At 42.5% G+C, this 20,421-nt stretch overlaps 1 protein-coding gene across 1 annotated transcript in view; it reads left to right on the forward strand.

Moving 5' to 3' along the window:
- Positions 1 to 5,485: 5,485 nt before the first annotated feature.
- Positions 5,486 to 20,421, forward strand: part of RYBP (RING1 and YY1 binding protein) — a 75,373-nt gene continuing 60,437 nt past the window's right edge. Inside the window, exons 1-2 of the mRNA XM_027958165.2 lie at positions 5,486 to 5,702; positions 6,456 to 6,581. Of these exons, the coding sequence (XP_027813966.1) occupies positions 5,671 to 5,702; positions 6,456 to 6,581 (158 nt within the window). The 5' untranslated portion in view covers positions 5,486 to 5,670. The remainder of the gene's footprint in view (positions 5,703 to 6,455; positions 6,582 to 20,421) is intronic.

The raw sequence follows: 20,421 nt of genomic DNA on the forward strand, positions 1-20,421 counted from the left end.
GGTACCTACTGCTCATTGTTTCTCATTCACCTGCTGAAGGGTATTTGGGTTGTTTCCAAATTTTGGTGATGAGGCATCAATATCTGAGTACAGGTTTTTGTGTGAACATATGTCTTTACTTCTCTTTGTAAATGTCTAGAAGTGGGATTGCGGGCTTATATAGTAAGTGTATGTTTACCTTTGTAAGAAACTGTCAAATTGTTGTTTCAGAGGAATCATACCATATTGCCCTCCCACTAGTGTTGTTTGAGGGTGGCTCCATGTCTTCCCCGGCCCTTGGGAATGTCAGGATTTTTTATTTAAGCCTTTCTAAGGTACAGTGGTATCTCACTGTGGCTTAATTTGCATTTTTCTAATGAATAATGATGTAGAGTGTCTCTTCACATGCTTATTAACCATTCATACTTTTTTTTGACAAAATGTCCATTCAAATCTTTTCCTCATGTTTCATCAGATTACTTGTTTTTCAATTGTAAAAATTCTTCATATATCCTGGATGTAATTCCTTAATCAACTATGTGTTTTGCAGATATTTTCTCCCAGTCTTTGACTTTTCATTTTCTAAATAGTGTCTCTCAAAGAGCAGAAGTTTTTAATTTTGATGAAGTCCAAGCTACCAACTTTTTCTTTTATAGATCATGTGGTTTTGTTTGTTTGTTTTTTTGTGTGTGTGTCTAAGAAATCTAGGTCTATCCAAGGCCGCAAAGGTTTTCTTCTTTATTTTCTTTTGGAAGTTTTAGGTTTTGCACTTAGGTCTCACCTATTTTGAATAAATTTTTGTAAATGTGACATGATATTTCCTACTGTGCAATAAGCAGATCAGTAAAACTTGCTATCTCTGATGAGCATGTGCACAGGTGACAGTGTAGCTTGTGGAAAAATCTGGTTAAGTTTCAAACACAGATGTTCTGGGAAGCGACACCTCTTTCTGACTCCAAGGTTGAGTCTTTAGAAGTTAATCCTATCTTCAATAACTCTCTACAGATGTCTTCAGTGGTACCAGCACAGGCCTGAGTTTTTCAGCGAAATGAGCTAGGTTTTCTCCAGTTCCTAAGATACTGTAGGTAGGTAGATGCTTCAAGAAACAATGTTTTCTCTTAAACCACCGATGGAATATTCAGTGCAAAGTAGGGCATTAAATCTTAGCAATTGCAATAGAAAAATCTTAATCTTCCTAGCTTCTGTCCTTCTTGGGTGACTTTTTCATTCAAGTGATACTGGTTTTTTTCTTCCTGTTTCACTCAATAACACTATCTTGGAATGTTTCATTAAAGTTATTCAGATCTTGGTACACTTAAAATATCAAAGATAAAATTAGTGAGGAGAGAGCGTTAGGAAGCCAACAGAGAATTGTCCACTTGTGATTTGGTCAACTGAGGGCATTTTAAGCAGGCAAATACCGTCTACTACTGCCAACACTCATTAAAAAAAAAAAGGAGCATTTAAATGACCCAAACCTTCAAGAAATGAAAAAAATTGGAAGGACATAATATCAGAATAAAAAATAGTGTTTGCTGAGAACCAACCAATTGGTAATTTATTTGGACCTAGTATAGTATTCATACATTTATCCCTTTAGCTTTCTCATTTCACTGCAATCTCACCCCAAACTATAGTTTGCACTCAGACTAAAGGAAGGTATATCATGGAGAGAGCAAGCCCTAAGGTATTGGAGAAAGGCTTTTTTCTCTCACTTAAAGTTCCAGTCTTAGTATTTAGATTTTCTGTCTGGGAGTAAAGACAGGAGAAAGCTGAGCTAATAACACTTCAGACCTTTCCTTTGACAGGCACCAGTAGTTTTGCATCTTTCTTGGGCATAAGAAAGGAGGGAAGTTCTTTATGAACTGCCTTCTTGTTCAACTTCCAAGGAGATCTAATCCTCCCACTGTGTCCCCGCTCCAAGGGATCAGCCTCTCCCAGGCCCTCATTCACGAAAACAGACCACAGACAGTCCCCAGCCGAGAGTCCTCTTAAACTCATCCGTGGCTTCAGCAGCACTTAGGATAAAGACTGTACTTTCACCTTAGCCCACCCCACCAAACAGGACATAGCCAAGGGCTACATCTTCAGTCTCGGGGCTCCTCTGTTGTAGGGCTCCTGGTACAGCTGCTTGCCTCAGATTTCTTCAAAGCTCCACATCCCTGAATGTTCTTCCTTTCTCTTCTAGGCAATCTCGCCTTGCATCCTGTACTTTGCAGTAGTTGTCACAATCATAACGAATTACTCAGATACAGTTGGCCTTTTCAAGTAGAATGCAAACTCCAAAAGAACAGGAATCAAGTCTATCTTGTTTATCTGATCTTCTTGTCCCTGGCATGTGGCAAGGCACCAAGTTGCTGTGCAATAAATTACTGTTAAATGAAAGAAATCCTCTTCAGTGCATGTTTACCAGGCACTGTTCTAGGCATTTATATATAACAGTGTGTGTGTGTTGGAGTGGGGATGGTGGTGCGGGGGAGAAAAAGAGGAAAAAAAATCCTTGCTGCTACAGAGCTTCTATCCTACTGGGCAAAGATCTGCTAAACAAGATAAGTAAACGGCATGGTATGTTAAGCAGTGATAAGTGCAAAGGACAAAAAAAGTAAGGCAGTTAAAGAACACGTAGAGGGCTGGTGGATGATATTTTTAGATTAGATGACTTGAGAAAATCTCACTGAGAACGTGTCTTTTGAGCAAAGACATGAAGGAGGCAAGGCATCTGTAAATGTGGTTATTGGGGTGGGGTGTGGAGGAAGAGCATTCCAAGCATAGGGAATAGCAAGTGCAAAGGCCCTGCGGTGGGAACATGACAGTCCTGGAACAGTCAGTGTAACGGGAAGTGGTGACTAAGGAGGAAGGAAGCAAAGTGTCCAAATGTAGTCTTTTAATCTGCCCTGTGTATCCACGGAATCATTTACACCAGACATTTCTTGGAGAGTGCTTCTGACCATGTCTATTCTAAATTCATGGGTTTCTAATAGTTTTAAAGCAGTAGAACCTCACTTTCCAGCGAAATATGAAATGGAAGTTCAAGATAGGAAACAAGGGAGCAAGAGGGTGGGTCTCTGTCAACTCCCACCCATCCCTTCACCTCACACTAGTTCAAAGTAACATGGTGGAAGAAGATTTGCTCCCCACCCAGCTCAGGTTGAATGCACTGCTCTAGAATCATAGTCTGATGCTCTGTCTAGAGCCATGCTGTTCTCCAGCATGAAGTAGAGTTGTCTGGCTCCTGTAACCGCAAGGAGACTCACAGTACATATTTACCTCCAACATGTGAATGAACTTAGCTTCTACAGTTACAACCACATGGTGTGATGTGTGGGTGTGATATGTTCCCAGAAACTAGTTCTCTATTCTGGAACTTCTTTTTTCTTCAAATCAGGTTTTAAAACTTTTCTTTATTTAAAAGAGGTAAAACAGGTCAAACACACAAACACAAATACACTAAAAGGTTGGTCTCCTGTGGATAGCTAAATGACCGTGTATTTGCAGTGGAATTCTACACACTTAAGCAAATGAAAATGAACTACTAGGACAGGCAACAGTATGGATTAATACCACACATATTTTGTTGAGCAAAAGCTGCCAGCCAGATACTTCAGTGTATACCGTATGATCTTCAGGCAAAGCTAGTCTGCAGGGAGGAAAGATGGAAAGATTCTATATCTTGATCTGGATGTTGCATGCAAAGGTGTAGTGGATACATGTAAAAATTCATGGAGCTATCAAAAACAATTTGTGCGTTTTACTCTAGGTAAACAATAATAAAATCAGTGTCCTTCCCACTACCTGTGGCTCCCAGCTACCCTCCCCAGAGGCGGCTACTCCAGCTGGGATTTCTTAATTCCCTTTTTCTCGCTGTACCTTCATGCTAGGGGCAGAGTCCTGGGAGCATGCCAGGCAGACACCAGAGGCCAAGGCTGTGGGCACCCGGCCATGGCTTGTGTACATGCCCCTTGTCTTTCTCTGGCCTCTTTGGCCCTCAGCCCCATCCCTCCCTCCTCCTCTTCCTCCTTTTCTCCCTGAAGGTTGGCCGGGGAGGTTGCTGACCCTGCCTAACAGTGTTGTCCCTCCTGGCCCTCCAGGGTGTGCCTCCCCGGCAAGGACACCGTGTGCTGATCAAGGTTATCACTGACACATTCCCTCCCTCTTACGTTCTCTCTCTTCTGATCCCTGGACTGATCCTAGGACTTCTTGCTCCGTGGGTACTCTGTCTCAGGGAAGTTAGCTTCCCCGGTGTCCTGCCCTGGACAGCTTCCCTTTTATAGGGCAGCCTTGATAACAGCCCATTCTGCGTTTGCATACAAACTGGGGGGAGGGGAGCTATCTCAGTGGAAGCTGAGAGCCCCTCTTATTTTCCCTCCACACCCCTATCCCCACCCCTCAATTTTTAGCAGCATCCTCTGGCCCTGTCCCTACCCCCACCCAGCCAAGCTTTTTATCTTATCATCTGGGTCCTACCTCTACCATGATTCCCCATTGCCTGAGGGCAGAGGGGCCTGAGTCACGTTCAAGTCAACTTGGCAAGCCTTCTTGGAGCAGGCTAAAAGGTAAAGGGTACTACTTGTTCCTGGCCTCCAAGAAGCTTCTAAAGCAGGGGAAATGGTGCACAACCCAGGCCCAGTTATAATAGTTCTCAACCACTACTTTCTATTGGTCCTTTCTAAGTGCCAGGTACTGACCTGCTTGCTTTCGTGCATTAAGTCCCTGAATTTTCCAAACAACCAAAAGAGGAGACGGGCACTGAGGTACAAGGTTTAAACTGCTGGCATGTGGCTGCTGGCATTTGAACAGTAACTTCCCTAGGGAAACGCCCCATTTAGGCTCGGGGGGTGGGGGTGGGGGGTTCAAGCAGAAGCAGAGTGTCGGGCCCTGGGGGACATTTAGTTGTGCCACACCTCTTCCGCACAATTCCCTCCTGCTTCAAGGGCTTGGAAAGGGGCTTCGGGGCGGTCTATCGACTCGAGGCAGGGAATTTACGAGAGGCAGGTACAAAGCTCAGCGTGGCAGAGGAGCAGAAGGGAGCACGGGAACCCGGGCCCAAAGAGGCCCTGCCAGCTCCGGGGGCACTGCAAGCCTCGAGGCGTTGCGAGCGTCGCGGCGGTTGAAAGCCCTAGCGGCTCGCGCAAACTGCGCCCAACTACTTCCCCGGGGCGGCTTTGGGGCCCGGGGCCCTGCGACAGCCCTACGGGGCGGCCGCGCGGGGGCCAAAGCCCAGAGTGGGTACCCGGGCGCGGCCACGTGCGCCCTGCCGGGCTCGCACGCTCCGCCACGCCGGGCCGCGGGGCCACCAGCAGGCACGCGCGCCCCCAGCGCGCACACACTCCGGGGCACGCACACCGACGGCCCGTCCCACGTCCACCACGCCCCGCCCTCCCCCGCGCCCCGCCCCCGCCCTCGCGGCGCCGGCCGCCGCCTTCCCATTGGCCGCCCGGCGAGTGACGCGCGGCGCCCGGCCCCGCCCCTCGTCAGTCACTCGGCGGAGGCGGCGCTGGCGGGGACTAGTCTCGTCCGGAGACTGGCAGCGGCGGCGTCGGCGGCGGCCGGAGCTCGAGCCCCAGCGGCTGAGGGCGGGCGGGCGGGCGCGGGGGAGGGAGGGGGGCCGGTCCGCGACGACTCTCCGGACGGCGTTTCTCCTCCGAGCAGCGCGGGTGTCGGATTTGGGGGGGGCGGGGGTACAGCCCATCCATGACCATGGGCGACAAGAAGAGCCCGACCAGGTACCTGCTCCGAGCCGAGGGGGCGGAAGGGGAGGGAGGGCTGGGGGCGGGCGGGGGCCGGCGACGACTAGGCCCCGGAGCCACCCGGGGCGGGGGGAGGCGCTGCTAAGATGGAGATCCGGGGGCGGGGGGAGGCGGCGGCGGCGGGCGGTGGCGGCGGCGGCGGGAGGCGGTGTCGCTCCCGCTCGGGGCCGGCGGCCGTGCGCGCCGCAGCCATGGCGGCTCCTCCTCAGCCGCCCTCCGCCGCCGCCGCCGCCGCCGCCGCCACTCCTCCCAGACAAAGGGAGATTTAACCAGGTGGGGAGGGAGGGAGGGCGCGAGCATGGGAGGGGAGAGGGAAGGAGCCAGCCCACTCCCCGCCGCCGGCCTCGGGCTGCCCCTGCGCGCCCCCTCCAGATCCGGCCCGCGGCTCCCCTCCCGGCCCCCCCAGCCCCACGCTCAAGTCCACAAGTCCGCCCGCTTCCTGCGCCCGCCGCGGCCCTTCCCGGGGCGCCGCCGCCGCCTACTGTGCGAGGCAGCACAGCCCGGGCCCGGAGGCTGCAGGGTGCCGGTGGGGGCGCCCCATCCCCTCCCCCGGTCCCTCCTCTTGGCCCTGAAAAGGGTGGGTGGGTGGTCGTCTTAGAGAAGTTTCCAGCGCCGGATTCCTGGGAAATTACGACGGCTCACCAGCGCCTGTGTTTTTGCTGTCGCTCCCCCTTTTTCCTGCTCCCTGACTCTTCCCTCCCCTTTCCCCCTCTCCTCACTCTTCTGAAGGCCAAAAAGACAAGCAAAACCTGCCGCAGACGAAGGCTTTTGGGATTGTAGCGTCTGCACCTTCAGAAACAGCGCCGAAGCCTTTAAATGCAGTATCTGCGATGTGAGGAAAGGCACCTCCACCAGGTACTTGAAGATCTCTATTACCTTTTGTTAGAGGACTTTTTTTTTTTTTTTAAATCAAGATTGGGGAGAGGGTTGTGAGCTCTACTTTCTGCCCTCTTTCCAACTTGTTGATTACAGCTTTTTCTGCATTTGCAGGTTGGGGGGGGGTTGTTGTGTGGTTTTGATTGTGTGTAATTTCATGTTGGGTGCAAAGCCTCGTGTTCACTGAGTGATTTATGGGAGAGAATTTTCCCAGGTTTCGTCTTTTTTCAAACAGACGCTGGATTTATTTGACACTTGTATCCATTGGCTTATTGGTATTGGCTCCAAAAGACAGGAAGCAGTACTTTTGCTATGGATTGTAGGACATTGGACCTTTTATTTTTGCCATGTGCAGAATGTTTTTAATTTGCCTATCCTGATTTATTTTTCTCTTCCCTGAGAAATTTGGTGGTGGTTGTACAGTAATGGGGTTGTTGTGCTTTTCCTGTCTTGAACTGCAGCTGTCTCCCCCCACCCCTTGCACTTGACAATAAATGGTGGGGTTTGATAAAGTGCGTTTTTTGAAAGACCGAGCTGCCAGTTTGTGTGTATCTGTGTTTTTTCTGATTAGCTTATGAGGGATGGTGATGGAGGACGGATTTTTGGAAAATGTGTAATGAATAGTGTGGATATACTGAAGTTTGTTTAGAGCTTTATTATAATGAAAAGAATGTTGAAGGAATTCCTTTTCATTCTAGTGAAGGTAGTAAAGTGGTATCAAAACGAGTTGAACTACTTCAGATTTAACATTTAGATATACTTGAATGAAATCTCAAAGCTGATTTTTTAAGTCTTTCGGTCCTCTTTTAACTTTTATCTTGTATTGTTTCGGTGATTTTAGTTTGAAGTTAAACTATTCTTTATGTCATTTAATGGGCAGACATTGGGGGAGTGTGTGTGTGAAAATGAGATGGAATGAGTGATTTTCCTGTGCATCTTTAAAGTCGATTGCTGAAGGTCTCATTTAATCAGGTACTTGTTTTTGAATTGGTAATCTTCCAACACAACCGTGTAATAGTACTGCACAGTTCTAACTGGATGTTGTTCTTTGACTAAGTGAATGTGTCCTGTTAGGGTTTGGTTGCTTTGTTTATACCTGGAACTAAATAGGATATTGAGCAACCTAAAGAATGTAACTGGGATGAATTGGTCCAATTACTGGTGGAACACTTCTGTGAATTTCACTGACTGTAAGTAATGAGACCTTTAAGTAAAAATACTCCAGGGCTAAAAGTATTTCCCCATAGGTACTTTTTAAAGTAAATTCATATCAATATTTGGTATTGTTATAGAGCACATTTAGTTAAAAACACCCATTGGGAGCGCAATAGATCTTGTTTTGCTACTTAAAACAGGGAATTCCATCAAATGACATGAAAGTTTAGAAATGTATTTGTTATTTAAAGCAATAGTGATTGTATTTTATTTGAGTAATGTTTTTTTACGTGTAGAATCCCTCAGAGGCCAAACCTCTTTATTGTGGTTTTGCTTTGAGTGTTACCGTAGATGATGTTAAAGTAATGACTAGGAAACTCCTAAGAACTTGAGAACTTCACTAGTGAAGAGAAATAAATTCAAAAGTTTACATCCAGTGTATTGCTGGGAATAATTATCTCATAACAAAGTGCATTTCAGTTTCTACATGTATTAAAAAAAAATCTGACTCATCAGCTTTTGGAAGCACGTGGAAGGTGTTGATTTTAAAAACAATGTAGATGTTTAAATTTTCTTCAGACCCATAGATGACAACATTAGAATTAAGTTTTTTAAACAAATATATTTAATTCTTAATAATGAAAATACAGGAACATGATACTCATCCGTTGTCTTTAAGAGTCTATGATTTTTTGAGGTCTGTGGTTGTGTAGGATTTGAACACAGATTTAAGAGATCTGAGGATTTAGATTCTTACCCAGCTCATGATACTTTTACATAACTTAATTTCATGTTGGTGGTTGTCAGTATTTTGGTGTGTTAGAACTAAAAGTCTTTATAAAAGACTGTTCTAAAAGTCATTAATAAGGCAAATAACATTTTGGCCTTCCTATGCTGTGAATGGATTTCATGTAGAAGGGTGAATTCGACAGGTTTTTGTCTTGTGCTATCCAGTGTATTAACTGTTGGCTGATTTCTCTGTGATACTAGTTACTACTGCTTTCCCCCGGGCCTTTTTTATTTGTAATTTAATTGATACAGCAAAGGTTTGACATTTGCTGCCTTTTATAGTTTTATTTATTTAAAAAAATTTTTTTGCCAGACAGCATGTGGGATCTCAGTTCCTGACCAGGAGTTGAACCTGCATACCCTACAGTGGAAATGTTAAGTCTTAGCCACTGGATCACTGGGAAGTCCCATGCCTTGTGTAGTTTTAATCAGATGTGGTATTAGAAATGGCATTTGAAAACTTGTTGGGTTTTGGATACTGGGTAATAAGCAAATTTTTTTTTATTTTTAGTGTAATTTTTAAGTAATGGAAGGACTTCTAATCTGCTGACTGGTATAGTAATTTGGTTTTCTCGCTCTGGGCTGATATTTTATAACAGCCTTGACAGTTGGGTAGCTCGTGGTAATTCTGGAGTTTGTTCATCATTCATGTCATTGTTGTTGCCATCATCTGACAATCAAGTAAGGAAGTCAGCTTTGAATTAATGGTAGTCCAGTAGGATCCAGACTGTATTCTTTGAGAATAGAATTGATATTCTTCAGTTTGATTTGGAAAATACTGTCACTCATCCAAAGAACATTTATTAAGTTGCTAGGATGTGAAAGATTCCTGCTCAAGACATTGAAGACAGGAAGGGGTTTTTTTAGAAGGTTGGTAAGACATGTATAGGAATGACCATAATCCAAATTATAAAGGCTCTAGGAGAGGTATGCATAAAATGCTACAGGAGGTCTGAGCAATCTGGCTTGGGCATCAATTAGAAGAATTCCCCTCCCTTCAGTTCTTCTGGAGAAGAATTGATTTCTACAGAATTACCTGCCATCTTTCACTGTTATTGCCATGTGTACCAGATAAATTTAATTCTGCAGGTAGAGTCATGAAAGTGATTCAGAAGGTCTTTTCTTCTTGTAGCAGCACAGAGCAGAATGAAAGGTCAGAAGCTCCAAAGGAATCTGTTAAGGGAAGAAAGAAGAAATACTTTGTTGGCTACTTGGAGGTTCAGAGGGCAGTGGAAATCTTTATTTTGGGTTTGTTTTGCATCTCTTTAGTTCTTAAATACACTCCTTTTCCCAACTATTGCATTCCACTCTTTATTTTTTTTAATAGCTTTATTAAGACATACTAAAAGATTGACCAGTTGTATAAGTTTTTAATTCAGTGATTTTTGCTAATTTTAAACATTGACTATACAGCCATCACCACAAACCAGTTTTAGAACATTTCTGTCGCTGTGAATGGCGTCCTTAAGCCTGTTCTGTGATACACTTTTAAAAAATTACTTATTTAGTGAGTGATTTATTTTTGGCTGTGCTGGTCTTCTGGTTGTAGCAAGTGGAGGTGCTCTCTAGTTGAGGGGCTTGGGCTTCTCATTGTGCTGGCTTCTCTTGTGGAGCATGGTCTCTAGGGCTTGTGGGCTTCAGTAGCTGAGGCACCTGCAGCTGAAATGTTCGTTTTCCCACCATGCTGATGTACTCTGAGCTTTTCAAGATAGAAAATAAAGGAGTGTGTATGGAAGGTGGTGGTGAGTGGGAAGAAACACTATCCCTTCCCTAGGTGATAGCCTAAATAGTATTTGCCAGCCCACTTTGCAAATCTCATGAAAGAGGATATCAGCTTTTAAAAGGGAAAAAAGCCCAACAAAACCACAAACTCACAAATTTACCTAACCGTTGTTCTTCTAAGTTGAAGTTCTTGAGTACTGGACAGAGTAATAACTTCCTAGACATCTTGATAAATGTATTTTACTTTTGGTCTTGTTAATTCTCTGAATGCAATTATCTGTAAGTAAATATTGTAAAATAAAAATTACTAGGATACTGCTGCAGCTCTTCTTGATTAGTGGTGCCTTGATGATAGTGCTGCACTGAATACTATCCCCTTGAAAAATGCACTCTATTTAGAGCTTTTACAGACAAGTAATCAAGTGAGGTTAGGTGTGTAATAAAATGGTGTGGCCTTAAAGAAAAGAAAAAAAAAAAAAAGCCTGGTACTCGGGATATTGAATGGGAATTGGTAGTACTCAGTTGTCTGTGTGTAAAATAATTCCCTTGTCCAGGAACTCCCTGATTCTTTGCAGTTGCAACTTTGGAGGTTTTCTCCCCCTAAATTGAGATACCCTGACAACTTTAGAGTCTCTTGACTTGTCATGAAGTTCTTTAGAAGTTTTAGGGGGAAAATGCACGTATTTAGTGAGACATGAAAAGTTTTCGTCTTTGCCGAAAGCTTCAGAGGTGCATCATCCTGTGATACTTTTCAGATAGGAAGACTCCCAGAAAGCTGGAGAGTCTCCGCTCTGGCCTCACCTAGAGTGGAGCAGGGCTTCCTTCCCCAATAGTTCTGGGTCATCTGCCACCGCGGTTCTGCTTCTTAGACCACGTTGGGTTTTTTTTTTTTTTAGTTTTACAATTTTTATTAATGTTTGGCTGCCCTGGATCCTCTGTTGCTACGCTTGAACTTCAGTTGCGGGGAGTAGGGACGACTCTTGATTGTGGTGATTCTCTTGTAGAGCACAGGCTCTAGGGTGCATTCGCTTCGGTAGTTGCAGGATGGGTTTAGTCGCTCTGCGGCATGTGGGGTCTTCCCAGAGCAGGGATTGGGCCCATGTCCCCTGCGTTGGCAAGTGGATGCTCAACCACTGGACCACCAGGAACTCCCCGCACTGGTTTTATTTTAGTGTTTGCCTTTTCATAAAATTTCTCCATAAAGTACATAGAAAATGATCCGTCTTCCAAATCATCAAACTTTGTTAAACATTTCAGCCTCATAGTTGGTGCAAAAGCGGGTACAGGTTAGAGATTATTCTTAACCCAGAAACGAAGTGATAATTTATTTTGTGTTTGCTGTTAACACTGGACTTAACTGATTTATTGTTACTGACTTGATCTTATGTATACTTGGTGACCTTAAAGTATCAATAAATTACCTTGGCAGTTGTGATTGACAAGCTTTTATTGAGTACACAGTCATCTGGGCTCTGTGTACGTGGTGTACAGACAGATGAGATCTTTGTTTTCATGGAGCTTAAAGTACTATGGAGAGGAAAAGAAAATAAACAAGTGAACAGAAGAAAAAGATCGTTTCAGCTGGAGATCAGTGCTCCAAGGAAATTGGAGCAGGATAGGGAACTAGAGTGGTGAGAACTGGCTGGAGCAACAGCTTTACAGACAGTATTGAAATGCACACTGGCCTTTTTAGGAAACACTCATGCTGCTTTCTTCTGGAACAAGGGGATAACTTTTTTTTTTTTTTTTGGAGGTTTACCTGCACCAGTTTGCTCATTTGGTTGGGGATAGTTTATAGAGTTTGAGCCTTTATGCCCAGGCTAATAAACTTTTAGTTAAACTTGTAGACGAAAGTCTGGCCAGCTGCCTATATACTGTTGCAATTGACCCTTGAACAACTGGGAGATGAGGGGTGCTGATTGCTATGCCTCTGTGTGTAGCTGGACATTAACATTTAACAGTTGTCCCTTGGTATCCAGAGGGCATTAGTTCTAGGACCTGCCTTGGTGGTGGTGGTTTAGTTGCTAAGTCGTGTCCGACTCTTGTGACCCCATGGACTGTAGCCTGCCAGGCTCCTCTGTCCATGGGATTTCCCAGGCAAGAGTACTGGAGTGGATTGCCATTTCCTTCTCCAGGGGATCATCCCGACCCAGGAATTGAACCCAGGTCTCCTGGATTGCAGGCTCAGTTTTGCAGCTGTGAATTCAACCACGCACGGAATGTGCAGTACTGTAGTATGTGTTTATTGAAAAAATCCGTGTATAAGTGGACCTGTGTAGTTCAAACCCATGTTGTTTAAGGGTTAACTGTTCCTCAAATAGGAGATGTTAAATGGATTCAGTTATGTGTTATTTTTTCATGCATCATGTATTTATTGTGTACTTTCATAGATGCTGAAGAAATTCCAACTAATTGTATGTAGTTTAGCGAAATAGTTATCAGCACTAACACAGTTCTTAGTACTTGAGGAAATAGTGGATCTCTAAACGTGAACTAAAACATTTTGCGATCACTGTAGTTCTCATTTGCCCTCTTGACCCATCGCCAGGGCCTTTTCTCTTTGTGACATCTTTTATACTATCATTTGCTCTTCTGGTGGTGTTTTTTTTTTTTTTTTTTTTTTTTTGCTTGTTTATTTTTAAGTGAACTTTGTGAATTGTAGCATACATACAAAGATGTGCAGAAACCATACTTGTAAGACCTGATGACTTTCACAAAGTGAGCATACCTGTGTAACTAGCAGCCAGATTAGGAAACAATATTAACAGGACCCAAAAAGCCCTTTGGGCCCCCTTCCAGTCACTTCCCCCATCCCAACCGTGTCCTTGCTTTTGACACTGCAGATGAGTTTTGCTTGCTTTTACCTTACAGCATGTACACTTCTCGGTCTGGCTTCTTACACTCATTCTTACGTTTGTGAATGTTCATGTTGTGTGTGGTTCTTGCTTATTTTACCAGTGCTGTTTTATCGTAAGAATATCTTAAGTGTTGAACTCTGCATGCAGACCTCTAACACGTTCTAGAGATAGAATCTCTCTTCAACTTCTGTTCATTACCTACATACTTGAACTCGGCCATCTCCTTCCAGCAGCAGCATAAATCCACATATCATTAGGTGAAAGGAGGAAAACCTGGTATGTGGAACTTTCTAGAGTATATAAATAGAGTAAACTTTTGCCTGTCATGAGTAATATTGTTCATCAATCATTTATATTTCAAGGCTTTGGTTAAATAAACAAAAAATTCCTGCTCTGAAGGAACCTAACAAACTTGTTGAAAAGATAAGACTATAAAAAGATGACCAGTGGTTGTGAATGCAAGCGATTGTTTTAGAGGAGGTGGAGACCCTGTTTTGAGGGGTATTTGGGGGAAGACCTCCTCACTGAATCTGAGATTTAAACTATGCCTTTTTGGTTCTTGATATGGGGTTTGTTATACAATTGGATGCAAGTTAGTTCTGTGCCTTCTCCTTTTTAACTGTTCACACTCAGATGTCACCCGTACCTTCCCACTTGTCTTTACAGCTTGATAATTCTCAGATACTATTTATTAACCACCTGTCACCACCCCCATGCATGAATACACGTGACAAACAGATCCAACTGGTTCTTGGGCCTCACCACTTGGACAGCTTAGATTATCTCCTGGTTCTCATTGTTCTTAGGGTAAAGTCCAAATCCTTAACTATCACAAAAGCTTTCTGATTTGGTCCTTTACTGTTCCTTTAGAGTTGCGGGATGCAGCCTGCCCCCACACCGTTTGCCTCCCCCACACAGCACTTGTGTCTTTCATACTGAACTGCCTGGTATTTCCCTGTATGGACCATACTGTCTCATTTCCATACCTCCACACATTCTTTTCCCCTGGATTTCTTCTCCGATGTGCCTCCTTCCTTAGCTTGGCTGGCTCCTGTTTGTCCTTCTAGACGTCTTGGGAAGTCTTTTTCCAGTGCCCTACAGTCATGTATGCCTCTTCATAACATTTGAACCGTATTTTTCCTTGATTGCCTCTGTTATGTTTTCACCTTTTTGAGGGCATGGTCTTTCTTTGTGTGTGTGTTACAGAGCCAGGCGCTCAGTAGGGGTTCAGTAAATGTATATAGAATAGATGAAGACTGGAAGTTTGAATTGGAGTTGCCTTTAAAACTGTTCCAGTTAAAGAGTTCTGATACATATTCCTGCACATTAGGGCTTGCGTTTTGTCTGTAAAGTTATTGAATTAGGGGAAATTTGTCTTTATAAAGTATGTCCTTAAGAAGTAGTATTCTCATTTTCTGGTTTTGTTTCCTAAACATGTTCTAGAAATTAAACACAGACTGGAACCTTGGAGACCCTGGCCTGTGCATTTAAAGTACTTCCTGGAGTAGTTTTGGGCTTCAGAGTTTTAGCACACTTACCTAAACAATAACTGTGACCATTCTTCTTCTCTTTTTGTTGAGCATTTGGTGATTTAAGCTGCCAAAAGTCATATGGAAAAGTGTGCAAATAAAGCAGAGGATCAATCGTATAAAACCAATTTTGAGGTGTGTTAAGGAACTAGGTAGCAGTCCATGGCATTGCAAGAGTCAGACACCACTTAACGACTAAGCAAGGAACTAGGTGAGTGTGCTTGTAAGCTGGCACCTAAAGGCAGTTTAGAAATGGCTACAGAGCATCTTAAGTGTTGTTGCAAATGTTAGGCTATGCTGTCCACTGTGTTAACATACCCATAACTTGATAGTTGCACCTTCTACGTGGTGTACATTACTGTTATTTGAATTAATTACTGCTGTTAAGTTGAAGTGTTGACTCATTCATTTATTTATTTAGCTATAGTTTCAGTTCTGTGCAGTGATTGACACAGATGGATGCCAAAGATGAATTCTCAGTAAAGGCATTGCAAATAAACCCCTGTGTAACTCAGGAATCAGAAGTACAGACCTTTTTCGACCTAAAATGGGATTATGTCCAAAACCATCATAAGTTGAAAATAGTGAAAGGTGAAATGCATTTAAAACGCCTAACTTGCCAAATATCACAGCTTGGCTTAGACTACCTTAAACACCTCAAAACGCTTATGATGGCCTACAGTTGGGCAGAACCACCTAACACAAAGCTAATTCTTTAATGAACTGTTGAATGTCTCATGTAATGTTTGAATACTGTACTGAAAGTGAAAAACAGAATGGTTGTCTGGGCACAGAATGGTTGTAAGTGCATTGATTGTTTGTCTTGCCAACTGTGTGGCTGTTAGGGAGCTCCAGGGCCTGCCCTCTGCCCAGCATCACCAGAGAGTACTGGACCCCATGCCTCTGGCCCAAGGAAAGATCAGAATTTGAAGTGTGGTTTCTACTGACTGTGTACCACTTTGCTCCATCAAAGTCGAAAAATCCTAAGTTGTGAGCCATCATTAAGTTGAGGACCGTCGATAGTTGAAATCACAGGGTAAACAATGAAATTTTTATTTTTAAATATAATTAGATCTTTATTGCTCCTCTCCTTTCCTCCCTCAGTCAATTTAGAAAATCTATGTAGGTTATTCTTTGATTGGGAAAAGAAGCTAGGAAGCGGGGATGTAAAAGAAGCATCTTAAAACTTATTTATAACATTTTCTCTATAATTTGATATCATTAGCAATACAATTGAAGAGAACATTTCAAAAGCCTTTGGAAGGGACAAGAAATTAAGGGTGATGTAGGATGCAAGTTTCATCAACTTACTGGTCTTAAAATATCAAATGTGTGGTGGTTAGTTGGAGAGAACAAACCTGGTGACTGGTTTCTAAGAACAGATATGATTTCATATGTAGGCTCTCAGTTTTTGATTAAGTAGGTCTGGGGTAGCATTGCATTTCTTACAAGTTCCAAGGTGATGTTGATGCTGCTGGTCTAGGGAGCATACTTTGGAAACTGGTTTCAGTTCAGTTCAGTCGCTCAGTCGTGTCTGACTCTTTGCGACCCCATGAATCGCAGCACGCCAGGCCTCCCTGTCCATCACCAACTCCCAGAGTTCACCCAAACTCAGGTCCATCGAGTCAGTGATGCCATCCAGCCATCTCATCCTCTGTCGTCCCCTTCTCCTGCCCCCAATCCTTCCCAGCATCAGGGTCTTTTCCAGTGAGTCAACTCTTTGCATGAGGTGGCCAAAGTATTGGAGTTTCAGCTTTAGCAGGGCTGATCTCCTTCAGAATGGACTGGTTGGATCTCCTTGCAGTCCAAGGGACTCTCAAGAGTCTTCTCCAACACCACAGTTCAGAAGCATCAATTCTTCGGCGCTCAGCCTTCTTCACAGTCCAACTCTCACATCCATACATGACCACTGGGAAAACGATAGCCTTGACTAGTCAGACCTTTGTTGGCAAAGTAATGTCTCTGCTTTTTAATACGCTATCTAGATTGGTTATAACTTTCCTTCCAAGGAGTAAGCATCTTTTAATTTCATGGCTGCAGTCATTCTCCTTTAAAGAGAAACCACCCAGTCCTCTGAAGATGAAGATTGTTTGTGATGTTTGTTATGGAAAAATTATGTCTTGGCATTTAAAGTGAACTTAAGGAAGTGATAACATTCTAAGAAGCATATTTTTAATCCGGAGCTGGCATTAGTGTTGATTCCTCCACATTGTGTGGAATATAGGAGTACTGATAAGTTGGGGGACCATATCAGGTAAACTAGTTTATTTTTTGCATCCTAAAATCAGTGATTATCTTGCATTAGTAACACTTGGGTTGAATTTCACATATATTTATTTAAACTCCTCTTTCTTTGCACCATAAGTCAGAGACAGAACCAAGTCTTAAAATCAATACACCAACATTCCAGTAAAATGTTGGCAAAGAATATGAACAGATAATTTATGAAACTACTACAAATTAAGTCAGGAAATGTGGGAAATGTATACAACCTTCCCATTATTCATATATATACCAAACAAGATAATGTTTTTTGCAAGTAAAAAATTAAAGATGGGAAAAGATATTTTAGTGAGATTAGGACGTGAACATTCTCACAGACCATTGGTGGGTGGTGTGTATGTTGATTTAAGTTTTTTGAAGGTCATTATGGCATTTGGTAGCAAATGCTGTTAAAATATTTGTATCTCATTACCCAATAATTTATCATATAGGAATTTATGTGATCTGTATGCAAAAATTTTTGTGTATGTATACTAATGGCATCATTTTAACAAAAATGAAGTTCCCTGTGTGGGAATTGGCATGGAATTGTTCGATTCAGTCGCTCAGTCGTGTCCGACTCTTTGTGACCCCATGAATCACAGCACGCCAGGCCTCCCTGTCCATCACCATCTTCCGGAGTTCACTCAGACTCACGTCCATTGAGTTGATGATGCCATCCAGCCATCTCATCCTCTGTCGTCCCCTTCTTCTCCTGCCCCCAATCCCTCCCAGCATCAAAGTCTTTTCCAATGAGTCAACTCTTCGCATGAGGTGGCCAAAGTACTGGAGTTTCAGTTTTAGCATCATTCCTTCCAAAGAAATCCCAGGGCTGATCTCCTTCAGAATGGACTGGTTGGATCTCCTTGCAGTCCAAGGGACTCTCAAGAGTCTTCTCCAACACCACAGTTCAAAAGCATCAATTCTTCGGCACTCAGCTTTCTTCACAGTCCAACTCTCACATCCGTACATGACTACTGGAAAAACCGTAGCCTGTTAGAAGCCGTCAAATAGCTATAAATATTTTGCATCTCTTAAAAAATGTTTTGAGATCTCTCATACACTGGTGGTGGGAATGTAGAATGGTACAACTACTCTGAAAAAGGTTTGGGCAGTTTTTTTTTTTTTTTTAAAAACAAAGTAGAAATTTGACTCCTGGACGTTTATCCCAGGGAAATTAAAACTTGTATTCACACAAAATCTGTTTACAAGTGTCCATGGCAGCTTTACTTGTAATAGGCTGAAACTGGAAAGAAAAGTGTCTTTCAGAATGGTGCATCCGTACCATGGACTATTACTCAGTTCTTAAAAAGGAGCAAACTGTTGATGCATACAACTGGCATGGATATCAAAGGGCCCTTGTGCTGAGAGAAAAAAGCCAGTCTCCAAAGGTCACCTATTGTAGGATGCTATTAACATTCTTGAAATAACAGAATTAATGGTTGTCAGGCATTAGGGATGATGGAGAAAGGAGGGAGATTGATGTGACTATAAAGGGAATAGCAAGAGGGAGATGCTTGTGGTGATGAAACAGATCTGAATCTTGATGGTAGTGATGGCTTCATGAATCCACATGTGTGATGAGATGGCATAGAACTGTTTACATGTATTATACCAATGTAAATTTCCTGGTTTTGATACTGTACTATAATTAAGATGCAGTTTTGAGGAAATTAGGTAAGGTTTATATAGGACCTTGTACTATTTTTGCCACTTCCTGTGAATATATAATTATTTCCAAATAAAAATTTAACTCAGCATTAAAAAAACTAAGATCATGACATCCAGTCCCATCACTTTATGGCAAATAGAAGGGGAAAAGTGGCAGCAGTGACAGATTTTATTTTCTTGGGCTCCAAAATCAACTCAATGGACATGAATTTGAGCAAACTCCAGGAGATAGTGAAGGACAGAGGAGCCTAGCATGCTGCCATCCATGGGATCACAAAGAGTTGTACATGACTTAGTGACTGAACAACAACAAAAATTTAAGGAAAAAAAATTGGAAATAATATGTAATAAAAGAAAATGCTCTTAATTTATTAGAGAAAGCAAGTTATAAATGGTAAACAGTATAATCCCACGTTAAATATTATTTCATGTGATTTCATCTGCTATACATACCTAGAAGTAATGACTGATCAAAATATTAATTCTGTTTGGTGGGATGATGGGATTTTTTTCTGTGTGCTTTTCTGTAGTTTCTGTAGTATTAATGAGCCAGTATCAGTTTTCTAGTTGGAAAAACCAATGTTCATGATAGATTTTAAAAATAATTATCTAATTCTAGAAATTGAAATTTAAATAAGCAAAATCATATTTTAGGTTAAGGAAATTTAAAGTTCTGTTCATATTGATTACACTAACTTAGTGGATTTTTTTGATGTTTATTTTTACTTATTTACTAATTTTTGTCTGTGCTGGGTCTCTGTTGCGGCACAGGCTTTCTGTAGCTGTGGAAGGATGGATCACTCTCTAGTTGGGATGCACAAGCTCCTCATTGCGGTGCTTCTCCTGTTGTGGAGCGGAGGCTCTCAGGCATGCAGGCGTTAGCAGTTGCAGCGCATGCACTCAGTGGTTGCAGTTGCAGGACTCTAGAGTGCAGGGCCAGTACACACTTCAGCACATGGGCCTAGTTGCTCCGCTGCATGTGGGATCTTGGATCAGAGATCAAACTCCTGCATTGACAGGTGGATTCTTTACTACTGAGCCTCCAGGGAAGCCCAGGTTAAACTAACTTAGTATTAAAACGGCAGCTAGGATGGGAAAATACCTGTATACTCTAAAACATACTGTGTTTATAAATTTAAAGTTGTCTTGTGCTCTTGTTGTATGACATCACTTAGATGTGGAATCTAGAAAAATAGTACAGATGAACTTACTTGCAAAGGAGAAATAGAGATACAGACATAGAGAACAGACGGGATACCAAGGTGGGCAGGAGATATGTGATGAACTGGGAGATTGGGACTGCTGTGTATAAAATAGATAGCTGGTGAGAACCTACTGAATAGCACAGGGAACTCCACTCGGTGCTCTGTGTTGACCAAAATGGGAAGGAAATCCAAAAAGGGGGTGGGGGGAATACATTGGATTGGTTGTTTAGAAACGTTGTTTAGATTTTTCCATAGCATGGTACAGAAAAACTTAAATGACCTTTTCTGCCAAACCAATTTGTATATGTTAGCTGATTTTCTTTGTTGTACAGCAATAACTAACACAATATTGTAAAGCAACTATATTCCAATAAAAATTAATTTAAAAATTAAAACATTTAAAAAACTGCTCTTTTGAGTCACAAAATCCTGTATGATATTCTAAATCATTGTTGTCCAGTATAGGCATTATAAGCCACAAGTAATTTTAAACTTTCTAGTAGCAACAATAAATAAAACTAGGTGAAATTAGTTTTAGAATATATTTTATTTAATCCATTATGTCAAAATCATGATTTCAGCTTGTAATCAATATAAAATTGCAGTGAGATACTTTACATTCTTTTTT

Source organism: Ovis aries, chromosome 19, assembly GCF_016772045.2.
Source record: "Ovis aries strain OAR_USU_Benz2616 breed Rambouillet chromosome 19, ARS-UI_Ramb_v3.0, whole genome shotgun sequence".
NCBI classification, from domain to species: domain Eukaryota; kingdom Metazoa; phylum Chordata; class Mammalia; order Artiodactyla; family Bovidae; genus Ovis; species Ovis aries.